This window comes from Nymphalis io, chromosome 1 (genome assembly GCF_905147045.1).
Source record: "Nymphalis io chromosome 1, ilAglIoxx1.1, whole genome shotgun sequence".
Classification (NCBI taxonomy): Eukaryota; Metazoa; Arthropoda; class Insecta; order Lepidoptera; family Nymphalidae; genus Nymphalis; species Nymphalis io.
In genome coordinates this window covers 993,872-1,007,378 of record NC_065888.1, presented here as the reverse complement: position 1 = coordinate 1,007,378, position 13,507 = coordinate 993,872, and the positions used below count along the sequence as shown (strand labels likewise).

General features: G+C 31.4%; 3 protein-coding genes across 5 annotated transcripts in view; 1 reads left to right on the top strand and 2 right to left on the bottom strand.

Annotated features, from left to right (window-relative positions):
- Positions 1-540: 540 nt before the first annotated feature.
- LOC126771491 (NEDD8-conjugating enzyme UBE2F-like) lies at positions 541-5,707 on the bottom strand. The gene is made up of 3 exons (XM_050491394.1): positions 5,291-5,707; positions 5,047-5,208; positions 541-4,269 (listed from the first exon to the last, which is right to left on the bottom strand). The coding sequence occupies exons 1-3, from the start codon at positions 5,561-5,563 to the stop codon at positions 4,150-4,152; spliced, it is 555 nt and encodes a 184-aa protein (XP_050347351.1). The 5' UTR covers positions 5,564-5,707; the 3' UTR covers positions 541-4,149.
- A 247-nt stretch (positions 5,708-5,954) lies between these two features.
- LOC126771295 (vacuolar protein-sorting-associated protein 25) lies at positions 5,955-9,037 on the top strand. Of its 3 annotated transcripts, none has more exons than XM_050491120.1 (3): positions 5,955-6,155; positions 7,914-8,278; positions 8,814-9,037. In XM_050491120.1, exons 1-3 carry the CDS (start codon positions 6,106-6,108, stop codon positions 8,924-8,926), a joined length of 528 nt encoding a protein of 175 aa, XP_050347077.1. In that variant the 5' UTR covers positions 5,955-6,105; the 3' UTR covers positions 8,927-9,037. The 3 variants fall into 3 exon arrangements, with proteins under 3 accessions (XP_050347077.1, XP_050347068.1, XP_050347086.1); XM_050491129.1 differs by lacking the exon at positions 5,955-6,155 and adding an exon at positions 7,266-7,421; XM_050491111.1 differs by lacking the exons at positions 5,955-6,155; positions 8,814-9,037 and adding an exon at positions 6,162-7,421 and having other exon boundaries at positions 7,914-8,203.
- A 715-nt stretch (positions 9,038-9,752) lies between these two features.
- Positions 9,753-13,507, bottom strand: part of LOC126771148 (solute carrier organic anion transporter family member 4A1) — a 61,134-nt gene continuing 57,379 nt past the window's right edge. The window contains exon 14 of the mRNA XM_050490907.1: positions 9,753-13,507. Coding sequence (XP_050346864.1) covers positions 13,267-13,507 — 241 coding nt within the window. The 3' untranslated portion in view covers positions 9,753-13,266.

Below are 13,507 nucleotides of genomic sequence, written 5' to 3'. Positions count from 1 at the left end.
GGTTTGGTTAGGTATTTAAAAATTAAGCAAATGTATTTTTTAATTACCTATGTACTTATATTATAAAAAAATAATAAAACTATACGATTCTCAGATGACATTTAAACAGCTGAAACACATTTTTAATAACACATATAATAAAAGTTGAAATTTATAAACGCTTTTATAAATATAATAGTAAAGTTTGTACTATTTTGATAAGTTTAGTTTATAAGGCTTCACGTTACATTTTTGTACGTACGCAAAAGTCGTGGGCGCAAATCTTGCATACTTATACATAATATCGATATGTCAGATTGTAATTATATAAATACCACATTTAATAATATGAATAGTATAATAATATGATGTTAACATTTTTTATCTAAATGTCAAGTGAACTAGATTTAAAGTCCCATTATTAAGGTAACTATATTTTACTTTCAGCCATTCCTTTCACCATTGTAGTTTTATCTTTGTCTTTTGATTAAAACCACGGGCTCGGTCCATGAGCCCAATCCAATAGGATACCCATAATGGCAATACCTATTTCTCCTCGCCGGTTCTTTCAAGGTCTAGGCTATTTTTTTTCGAACCGGTGGTAGATTTTTGTCAATAAATAAGCAAGTGCAACGTTTCTATATACAATAAAGATTTTGAGTTTTACTTGAATACTTTTTACTTTGAGTTCGTACCGTCAGCAAAATCTGCTCAAGGGCTATACTACTATAAAATTGATAAATAGCCCATTTACATAGGACAAATTGATATGCAGAAATAAAAACTACATTATTGATATCAAAGACTTTTATATTGATTACTTTTAGCTATTTCATTACCATAATATATATCTGTTTATTGCTTTGTTTTCTCATTATATTAACAATCATACAAAATGATGATTCATATGAATATTATTTAAATACATTTAACACTAACATATTTTCTGTACATTATTTAATCATTTTTTCAAATTAATTTAAAATGTACGGAATTGTTGATATCAATTCATTCGCTTTTTTAATACAATATTTAAATAAATAAATGAAATTTTGCTTCCGAAATATTAGTAAATGGAAACCATTTAAAGTTATTCAGATTAATAAAATTATAGTATGTACAGGCATAGCAAAGGCAAAAACTAGTCGGTCCACTTAAGCGCTCTTTATACACTAAAAACAGGAACGTCATAAATGGGGTCTGGGTTTGAGCGGATATAATAAATATTATTTATTTTGACAATCATCATATTCAGCCCACATTAATCCACTGCTGGACATAGGCCTCCTCACAGGCGCGCCAGTTCTCCCGGTCCTGTGCTAGTCGCATCCATTGAGCGCCCGCCATCTTCTTAAAATCGTCTGACCATCGGGCGGGTGGTCTGCCCACTGGCCTTTTTGCTTCTCTAGGCCACCACTCCGTGACGACTTTAGTCCACCTTCCGTCTTCTCGTCTGGCCAAGTGTCCAGCCCATCTCCACTTTAACCTCGTAATACGCTTCCCAATATCTTCGACTTTTGTCTTTCGTCGGATTTCTGCGTTTGGTACACGATCAACAAGGGAGATGCCTAGCATAGCACGCTCCATCGCCCTTTGTGTCACTTTTATTTTGTGCATGTTATGCTTAGTAAGCGTCCATGTTTCGGCACCGTAGGTGAATATAGGCAAGACACATTGGTTAAACACCTTGGTCTTGAGGCATTATGGGAGTTGGGATGTCAACGTATCTTCGAGCTTTTCAAAAGCAGCCCACCCTAATCCAATACGTCGTTCGATCTCCTGTATTTGAGATTTTCGATCAAATGATAAACGATGTCCAAGATAGATATAATCGCTGACCACCTGTACGGTGTCCTTACCTACGATTATGATAGGTGCACGTATGTGGCGATTAGTCTTGGACATGTTCATCCTCAGACCGATCCTCAGTGAAACTTCTTGCAGATCTGCTAACATAAGTTGAAGTTCTTTGGTGCTCTCGGCGACAAGAATCAAGTCGTCCGCGAACCTAAGGTGCGTCATGCGTGTTCCGTTTATATTGATACCTCTCTCCCTCCAATCCAGCGTCTTCAACAGATCTTCTAAGACGGTATTAAAGAGTTTCGGCGAGAGGTTATCGCCTTGTTGGACCCCTCTGTCAACAGACACGAGGTTGGTGTTTTTGTGCATACGCACCTGCATAGTCGCGAATTTGTACAGCTCTCGGAGGATACCTACGTATCGCTTGTCAATACCGCAGCGATAGAGAGATTGAAACACGTCCCAATGTTCGACACTGTCGAAAGCCTTCTCGTAATCAACGAAGGCAAAGCACAGGGGTCGGTTATACTCATTGCACTTCTTCATTAGCTGCTTGACAGCTAGGGTAGCTAGCAGTAGGGATGTGGTCCATAGTTGAGTATCCACTCCGGAAGCCAGCTTGCTCGATAGGTTGATATTCGTCGAGGGTGTTAGCGAGTCGGTGGCACAGGACTTTAGCAAACAGTTTGTAGACCTGAGAGAGAAGGCTTTTTGGACTGTAGTTTGTCAGTTTTGTTTTGTCGCCTTTCTTATAAAGTATCGTGACAATCGCATTCTTCCATTGACCGGGTGTAGAACCCTGTAGGAGAATTTCGTTAAAATTTTTAACAATATTCACCCAAAATATTATTATGATATTATAAATTATCAGATATATTTTGACAAACCCAATATTACATACACTCTTAGGTAGCTGGAAGAAATCTCTTATAGATATATAAGCTTTCTTTTGTAATGTATTAAGAACATCATTCGTACATAAATAATAAAATAAAAAAAATAATAATATACTTGCGGGCGACAAAATTAGTTTTTGAAAACAGCATAACTTTAGCACTATGAGAATGGACTTCTTAAATAATTTAAAAATTATAAGAATGTATAATTTATTACCCTTAGGAGTTGCATAATTGTTATAAATGTTAATTATTTAATAAACTGAGAAATTGGTTTCTGTTTTCGCTACTTGATGTCGTGCCTTCATGTGTCAGTGTCAATAATACTGTCTATTTTCTAAAAATAACATGTCAGCTGGTTGTCTGGGCCCAGGGGGATAAGTTTGGCATAAACTGCGAAGAAACACTCGACCATTTTGCAACCTCTTAATCAAACATTGTCATTTAAGTATAAACATATAGACGACATTCAGAGTCCACATGGTTCTATTTAAATGATATAATTAAAGTTTAAAGAATTACGTAGCGTATAACATCACTTTGATTGTTAACAGGTTAAATTAATCATGAATTGAGATTTTGATAGTTATTAGGAGATTGTTACTAGTTATTACAATGGTTTATATAGTTTATACATTTATTTTAATTAATTTTGGTAATCATTGTAAAAATCTATTGGACAAAATAAACAACATTGGCCAAAAATATAGTTGTAGGTTTGTTTTAAATAGTGCATCAACAATAGCCATTATACTCCATTACAGCTTCATATACAAATAATTATAATTATATTATCATCACAATGATCATAAATAATTCTACGACCTGGTTCTAAAAAGGCGAAAATACGTTTTTTACTAAAACATTTTGCCATTTGTCGAATCATTTATAATAAATATAATTTTACGCTAAAACAGCATAAACTTGGTATTACTAATACACAAAAAACCACATATTTAACAGGCGACATCTATTCATTGTATCTATTTTAATTACCAAAAGTGAGGATTATTGATATTGGGCATTTCAGCATTAGGCCACAGAATTATAACAAGTATTTATGATGATTCAAATATATAAAGTGCATAGTTCTAGAGGCAAATTGAGAAATAAACCAGACAAATTAACCTGCAACAATGTTAACAACAGTTTCTATTTTTTTCAGATTTAATCCAACCGCTCTGTCGCATAATATTATTGCTTCCCTCTTGTACAAGTGAAATATTACATCAAACATTTAAATTCATAACTTACTTTATTACCTAGTCAGTTCTCGATGGAAATACAAAGAACACCAACAAATATTATGTATAGGTCAACAGTTATTATTTATAATTTTACATAGTTTAAAGTTATCACTGTTTTGGAGTATTCATTACACTATGCCTAACAATACACAATAAAATCTGTGGATGTGTGAAGTCCTCTATAATAGCTAAAGATTGTTATTAAAATTAACGGGGAAGAACTTTTCTCATCTCTTGGCTTTCGACACTGCGATATACTCTACAACCTTTGAATGAAACTCAATTTTATTCACTTTGTACATTTCTGCTGCTTCTATGTTTAAGGGATCTTCGAAATTTAGTAAGTCCTGTAATGAAAACAGATATTATTACAACAGCGTAATAACTTAATTTATAATTGTATTATAAATGTTCATTGTCTAAGTAACTAAATTTCCAAATACCTAAAATGTACTTTTTTTATATCATAGGCAGGCCAACAGGTTAATAGCCCACTTAATGGCAAGTGATTACTAGCAAATATAGATATTGGTGCTGTAAGAAATACAAATCATTTCTTATTGCTCTACTGCACCACCTACCTTGGGAACTAAAATATTTTGTCCCTTTGGCTTGTCAGTACCCAAATGGACTTGTACAAAGCTCTATCACCAAGTAAATCAATGTATCTAATTTGAAAATTCATGCTTATAGGATCATACATAGATAGGTTAATGTTTTGCTACATAGATAAAAATTATAAAGACAAAGTTTTTTTTTTTACAAAATAAAAACAACTGACTTCCATAAGACAGGTTTATGCCTAAATCACTGGACTCGCTTTAATAATTGTAATTATAAGCTGTATATTGTTAAATAAACAATTAAAATATAATATAATAATAAATATCTACTTTATATATACATGCATTTAAATTATATGATCCTCTTCTAATTGATCCATATAAGCACCTTACATTTACAACTACCACTATAAATTTGTTGTTAAGTAATTATTATAAGTGGTCTACAGTATCCAACGCCTACACTCAGTGACATTGGTGTAACTCATTCATATCTATATCAAGTCAATAAAAAATTATGATAGGTTGTCATTAGTAATCTAAAAGACTTAATAAACTTACAGTAAATAATGAATTAAGACCCCAAACTACATCCTTAAGCCGTCGAGTCGGTGCCCAGCCATGTTCATCTATAGAGGTTTGACGAAGTAATGATAAACATATTTCTCCATCCAGATTTATATTGGGATGCCACAGTCTAGTAAGACATTTTACTCTTGGAGGCTGAAAAATATGTAGACAATAATATTAAACAAATCGACTTTTGTTAAATTGAAAATAATCGTTTTGTGTTTATTTAACTTACCGCCATATTATAATCTTCGGTAACAAATACACTAAATTTAAATTTGCCCCCACACCAGTAACCCTCATCAGGAGCTACAGTTAAAATAAATTCGTTTAAAACGTTAGGATCTTCAAAATGTACAGAACACGTTACAGGAAGATTTTCATTCATTTCTTGCACTTCTTTTACCAATAACTTGTCTCTAACAGATATTCTTTTTATAGGTTCAATTTTAACCCCATTGGTCGTCTCCGTATGTTCCTTTTTTAACTTTCTATTAAGCGTTATCATTGTATGCTAACTAAATATTCTTAAAAATAATAAAATGATTCGTGACTTTTAAACATAAATAACACTAAACTGACTAGCTTTTAGAATTATTGCAGTAAGAAAACTAAAGTTGTAGGTACCAAAATTTTTGAGCTGTCAAAACAAATCGCCCTGCTCTGTAAGTCTGCAATCAGTCGGACAGACTCAAAATAAGATAAAACACATCTGTTTTACTTTTAATGCTACTAAATGTGTTATGCTTAAAGCTTTTGTCAATTGTAATGCTAAAAATAAACAATACCCATTTTAAATAAATATGCCAGTATTTAAGAAATATATATTTTATGTTTTAAGCGTCATTTTTTGTTTGTTTACATTTTGACAAGACAATAATTGACAATTGTCAATTTGACATAAATGAATCATTTCCTTGTAATTTGTATTTTGTAACAATAATAATATAAAGGGATGAAAAACACTGAAACATTGATTTAATTCGTCAGAACAATACATTTATTTTGTTTTAAAATATAATTTCACAAACGTTAGTAAATTTACAAATAATGGCAGAAATATCGTGGCCCTGGCAGTATAACTTTCCTCCTTTCTTTACGTAAGTAAACCTATTTCTTGTAAATATAATTTAAGAAATATTGTTTGAATTCACAATGAGTGTATTTGGTAATGCGGTGAAATACTTAAACGAGGGGAATGTTCACGTCGTTATAAGTATATTAAATACGGACTATGTCATAAGACTTATTAAAGAAGATGGAAGAACAGTGAAAAATATGGAAATTATCCGGAATTCTGTAAATTTTGTAAACATTGTTATGATACCTTTATTATTCGGTTATTATCAGTATAGAGAAGAGATAATTAAACTTTCATCAGAAGATATATTAAAACTATCTAAAGACCTATTCAATGTTCGACCGAAACAAAGACGGGTAAAATCTAATTTCAGTCAATTTGCCATTAAAGCCCCGAATTTGACAATAATATCACATAATAGTGAAAACTATTGCTTAGAGATTAAGCCAAAAGAAGGTTTTATGGCAGGGAATTTTAGTAGATATTCAAAATGCTACTATTGTCTAAAGCAACTTTTAAAATTACAAGAAAATGAAGTTGAATACATAAGTAGCTATTGTCCACTAGACCTATTTTCTGGAGATAGAAAGAGAATGAGGAAAGCAATATTAAACTTGATTAAAAATCCACAAAATAACTTAAAACTATTTAAGGATGGAAATATTGTTTATAATGAAAAATCAAATGTAAAAGATTTTGAAATGATAATAAAAAATACATCTTCTTTTAATACCTTAAATATATTTTTGGATTTAATTACTGAAATATTGCTAGGTGATGGAATTTCTGATATTGTAATTCAAGAATCAAGTAAGGAATTGAACATAGACACAAATAATGAGAAATGTAATAAAGATGGGCACCTCCCTGCTAACTGTTTCTTACATAGACTGTTAAATTTGCAAAAATTGTCTGAAAAATTAAATTTAAATTCAACATCAAATGAAGATTTTCGATATGTTTTCATGCTATTGAAAGATATGAAAGAGTTAAATATTAATTTAATAAACATGGATGATCGGAACAAGTTATTTGAAACAATAGATCCACTATATTTAGCCATGATATCTGCAGTAGCAAAAGACTGCTCTATAATGGTATGTTTGTCACCTCAAACTAGTGAACTATACCCATCTATTACATTAAAAGATATAAGCTTATCATATAAAATATCTGTAACTGATTTGGAACCAAAGTCAATCAAATCATTGACCAAAAGAAAAACTACTGAACAAATGTTAATAGAATTATATGAAAAAAAAAGCTAAATGAAAAAAAGTAGTGTGTAAGTATATTTTTTAATGAAAAATAAAAACAATACTGAGGATGTCATTTTTGTTAAACTTATTTAATTTTTTTTTTTAATAAATAACTTTATTAATGGCCTTACTTATAAATGTTGTGGCAGTCTAGTTAAACACTTGTTGTTATCTATCATTATTAAATTGATTATCAAAAGAAGAAACAGGATTGTTTAACGAATTATCTATTGAAAAAAATTATAAGTAAGGTGGTAAATGTTTTTGAAGATTACGTATTAATTAGGCGGTAATTTTGTTGAATAGTGAATTGTATTGTATTGAAAAAAAAAACTATACTCTAAATATTACTAACTATTTAAAAACAGTGTTTTTAAACTGGGGAACATGGTGAAGTTATGACTCTAATGATACAATAAGTTGTTATAATGAGTTATATGAGTTCTGCAATGGATTATGATTTGATGTTACCAATTAAAATTACAATTATGTTTTATATCCTCTTTAACTTGTTCCAGAATTCAACCACATTCAGAAACCAGATCCAAGCAGTTAGAAGCTTGGCAGCAATTGATATCAGATTATTTAAAAGCCACAAAGCAATCGACCATAGACATTAGAGAGACACATAATAGTCCTTTATTTAACAATGCCTCCATTAATAGAAAACTGTCCTCAGAATCTCTATTGACTATTTTAGAAAACATGGCTAAAGCTGGCAAAGCTGCACCAGTAGATAAGAGTAAAAATGTCTGGGAAGTGTATTGGCATTCTTTAGATGAATGGGGTAATATGATATACAGCTGGGTGAGCTGTAATGGTTTGAATAACTCCGTCTGTACTCTTTTTGAGTTACGGGAAGGTGACAACACTGTTGGTGAAGGTATGTGTTATATCTTATATGAGTTTGTGTTCTCGATTTTGGTTTGAGGTTTCCACCCTCTTCATCAACTTTAAAAGCTACTTCCCTGTTCCGTGGGTTGTAGAATGATGTTATGTAGTGTAAACCAAATCACACTAGTAGAATCTGAAACTAATGCATTCAAATAAACATAGCACAGCATGAAGGTGGTTTATATCTTAGTACAGATATAGGTAACCTAAAAATTGAATGGACATTTTTTGACACAGACAATTTTTTGAATATTTTATTTTGTTATTTATATTTTTTTATATTATAATAGTTTACTTAACTTATAATTGTAATATATACACTAACAATTTTAAAGTTTTTTTGTTTTAGTTTTGTTGTTGATGGTTGTTTTTTATACTCACATTTACTATATATATATATATAACCGCGTCGCGGTCACGATTGTGGTTACGCACACAAACACAATAATTTACAACAAACAAAGTCGATCCCTCATCGTGAAAGAGAATAACTATAACTGATAGTATGTAATTTTTTTTTACAGAATTTCATGGACTAGATATGAATATTTTAGTAAAAGCATTAAAAACACTTGAAGTGAAGGGCAAGTGTGAACTGATGGAATTTGAGGAGAGTCAAGGAGTCAAGTTCTTCTGAGCCGTCTTTGAGATTGTTGTGTCCATAGAACATTTATCTACTTAAATGCTGAATGCATTTTGTTAAGTTATAACTATTTTGTAATGTTGGAATATATTGCTTGATATTTAATAGTTTTTTTTTGTGTACATATCCTATCGCCATATGAAATATACTATTCTTTGAAAATTAAATATCATAAAGATCGACTTAAGCCGGCGGAACAAAGCAAACACTGCATAGTTACATTGAAATAATAATAATAAATCTGTAATAATTGTGATACTACGACATTGTCGTATAATAGGTAAATAAATATGAAGTAAAATAAAATAAATTAACACGGAGTTTAGTGACTGAAACAAATGCATAACGCCCGATGGTGTAATGCCGTTTGCCGTCATGCGAGCCAGCGGAGTCTGTCTCATCCCCAAGGCGCGCCAATAGATGTTTAAATAAAAAAATATTAAATAGCAGCTCTTTAGATAGGATCAAGGGTGTAGTCAGTGTTACTCTTCACTTCCGTGCCTTGGCGTGCAGCGCCTGAGTCTCAATCGGATTATGAGAGATGGGACAGCGATCGAGGCCTGCACTATTGTTATGAATGTCAAATCAGTAAAAAGTAGTAAATTGTCTATGGTTTCATCTTATTGCCTTTGTTAAGGCGGATATCTTGTCATAATTACTCGTATATAGTGAATTGGTAGATAAACAAGACTAAAGACTTGCTGATAATATTACACTTTGACATTTCCTGCGCATTTGGTAGTCCTTCAGTATGACTGCCGTGGAAAAGGTTCTGCAAAAGCTTATTATAAACACAGGGAATGTAAAACAAGCATTATTATTTAATTTTTTTAATACCAATCATGTCAATACTGTTAGGAATATGTCAAAACTATAAAAAGTATTAAAAATTGTCTATGATCACATCCCTCATCTGACATCATGTATTATCGTTATTATTAATCTTTGTTTATTAGCCTATACACTATTTCCCTATTACTTGTCGCTAACTTAACTGACATACTGACTCACACGTAGGTGCACGTAGCCTCGAGGCGGACTGTCAAAAAAATATCTTATGAAAGATATTATTGACAGATCTCATAAGATATTAAGGGCAGGTTAACTTAGCGACGAGTAGGGGTCCGTTCACACAGACCGGCTCGGAGAGGAGAGCAGATTTTTATCACGTTGGAAACAGTGTTTTGAGTGATTGTAGTAAAGTTTATTTTTGCATTTGCACCTTTTTTGTCATTAAAAATGCCTGAACGCGCTTCGTGTGAAGTAATAAAAGGAGCCGACCGGCTCCGCTTGCGTGCTCTTTCTCGCTCGCACCCGCTTTCAGATCTCTTCCAGCCGGTCGATGTGAAATAGTTGGCGGCTCCGCTCCGGCCAATTCCAAGCGTATACGACCCGGTCTGTGTGAAAAGAAAAAAGCAGGCCGATGCTCTCCGAGCCGGTCTGTGTGAACGGACCCTAGTACGTGAATAATGTAAAGATTAATAAACAAAGACTAGTAATAATACAAATACGTGTAAAATTGTACAATTTCAAAATAGACCTTAGACTAATAATTATAGCTACAGATATAGTACACACTTTACTGTGCAGTGTGCAGTGTGAACTGTAAATTACGAGTAACGAACAAACATTACAATATTTGTAAACAAATTAATTGAATACCTTCGTATTTTTATATCAATACATAGGGTATATGTATTTTAATATAAAACTTATACAAGCACATACTCGAGTACCCACGTGCTTTACATGAATTAAGGGCATTTATACGAAATATGATCTTGCAGCTGTAGAATGACGACGACATATAAATATCTTTTTAATCAAAACTCTTCTGATCCTCGTGGGTTTTTAATAAATACATACATTTTTATTAAAATAAATATTATTAACACACACATTATTTCTAACAAAACAACTACACGTACTACGAATTCATAATTATGAAGTTAGCCACTTAACAAAATCACGATAATTATATATTATTCATAACTTTTAATAGTGATCGAAGATTATAATATTTTTTATCTGTAGTCTTTACAAATATTGCAAAATACGAATTTAAAATCTACCTTTTGTTTTTAATTAGACCATAACTTGTAATTTATTTTATAATCAAATTAAAGAACACGAAAAACATTTTTATAATGTCTATACAATAAATAATATATATGAAGTTTAAGTTCAATGTTTATTTAAAATTTTGTTATTATTATTTGAGACAATTAAATTTAACGAGTACCAACTATTATGTAAATATATATACGAGTGTATTAAAAGAACACACAAAAGTGAACCACATGACGTTGTATTTTTCATAATATAATTTTAGATTGTTATAGGTGGTTCAAAAGTGCCCTCATAAGCCTACGTGAATAAATAAATTATTTGATTTGAGTATAAACATAAAGTTAACGAGATCAAGATACGAAACGTGTATTATACAATAGATCACTCATGTAATGTATTAATCAGTAGGTACAATTGCTACGGAAGCAATAGAAGCAAAAGAAGGATAGCGATAAAAATTTTGCACGTCAACTCGCGAACTAAATAAAACTATACTGCGTTTCATACTCTTTTATAATTGTTTAATATTTTTCAATTTAATATCTACTGGTTTAAATCATCTAAAATGTCATTAAACGAAAGTGTCCAGATGATGTTTTTTTTTTTTTAATTGTTAGATCATATATGTAGGTAATGATTACAGTTCCTAAGCCCAGTAAACCTCAAAATGCAAATCTTAATATTATTAAAAATAATAACAAAAACATTATTTCTAGTTAAAACTAAGTGAACAATCAGTCTTTATTTATATAAAAAATAACAAATAATTTAGATGTTGGTATTAAATTTATTAGAAATGTTGGTACTTAAATTTAATAGAAAAAAAATGTTGATAAAATTGTGCTTATTATTGTACTATATATTTTACATATAATTAATAGTATGTTAATATAATGGTTTATATGGTCCATTCTAATTTAAAAAAAAATGTATATAATGTATTGTTAACCTACTTTAATTTTTTTTAAATTATTATTAAGTAAGTGTAATAATCATTTTAAAATCTTAACTTAGCAATGATAAAAAAATGTCGTATTAGACTTTTTTTTTTTTAAATTGAAACTTATTAATATACATACTAAGTTGGTATTGACGTTTAATTTTATATCACAATCATAAGTACATAATGATTGTGTACTATGTATTGTCTGTGGGTTATAAACTGCAGACTAAATTGATAAGTATAATGACATGCGTCCTTAATTTTTAAAGGTTGCTTTAATACAAGGTTACCCAAAAAGCGTGTCTGTTTATGATGTATTTTGATGTTGAGTACAAATATCGATATCAACTGTTAAAATACGTACAAATTTTCTACAACTAATATTCATTAAGTAATCAAGGAATTATGTTTAAAACGAATTCACACGGTTCGGTTTAAAATAACCAACATTTGTTGCAAAAGAATTAAAATTGAATCAACAAAAGTTGAACGATATTGATTCTGAGGCAGACTCTCATTAATTGAAAGTCTGATTAGAATATTCAAATAGTTTTCAATTTACAGTTGCTCGACTAAAATTGACACTTATGAAATTAATTTTATATGTCGAAAATGAAATAAATATATAGAAACAAGAAACGATGTTCGTACGACACATTATATATAATTGTAAAACTATCACATCACAGATATATAACAGTAAATTAATACTAATTCTAAATCTAAGTGATATTGAGGAAGAAATAGCGTCTCAATATATAGTTATAAATGGTTACAGAGAGTACTACTGTCTTATCTACCTACATATATTTGGTCTGCAAAAGACTTAGGAGTTATGAACTTATTACGAGAGTGTAGAATTGTTTAACTATTGGTGTGACTTCATATTTCTATGGAAATATCAAAATGTTCATACAACAATCTACGATCAATTAAAAACATACAAGTAGAATGATAACTTCTAATGGAATTCTTTATAATTTCTACCACAGCTGACTTGAAGTCAATTAGAATGTTATTCATGGAATGAATGGATTTGAATATTTATATAATCATGAGAAATAAATATGTCACAACCGTTGGTAATGTTGCCGAGTAATAACAATTGAACACGATCTATTTCAAATAAATTGTCTACGAATTACCTATCAGATAATAATCTGAAACACGCTCAGCGTTTCAGTTGTTTCATGAATAATCAGTCGCAGTATATCGGTTCCAAAGCCATCAATAACGCCGGGCAGAGGCGCCTCGTTCAACATCACCGACACTTCAAACAAAAGGGTCACAACGCGCTCGGACTAAATTAAAAGTGACACATTCACAAATGGTCACTACACTCGAGTGCTGCGTTGCAGTAACCGTTACTTCTGTCCAGAGTACCGTTGGCTACAGTGGTGACCGTCGGCAGGGTACCGTTAGTCTTGTCGCGCCCCGGCCCGTCGGCGGCGGGGGCGACGGCGTTGTCGCTCTTACCGCCGGGAGGTCGGTAGAACCACCACGCGAAGAAGAAGAAGAGCAGCGAGCACAGCTTGCCGACCAGCGCGAGCGCTAGCATATAC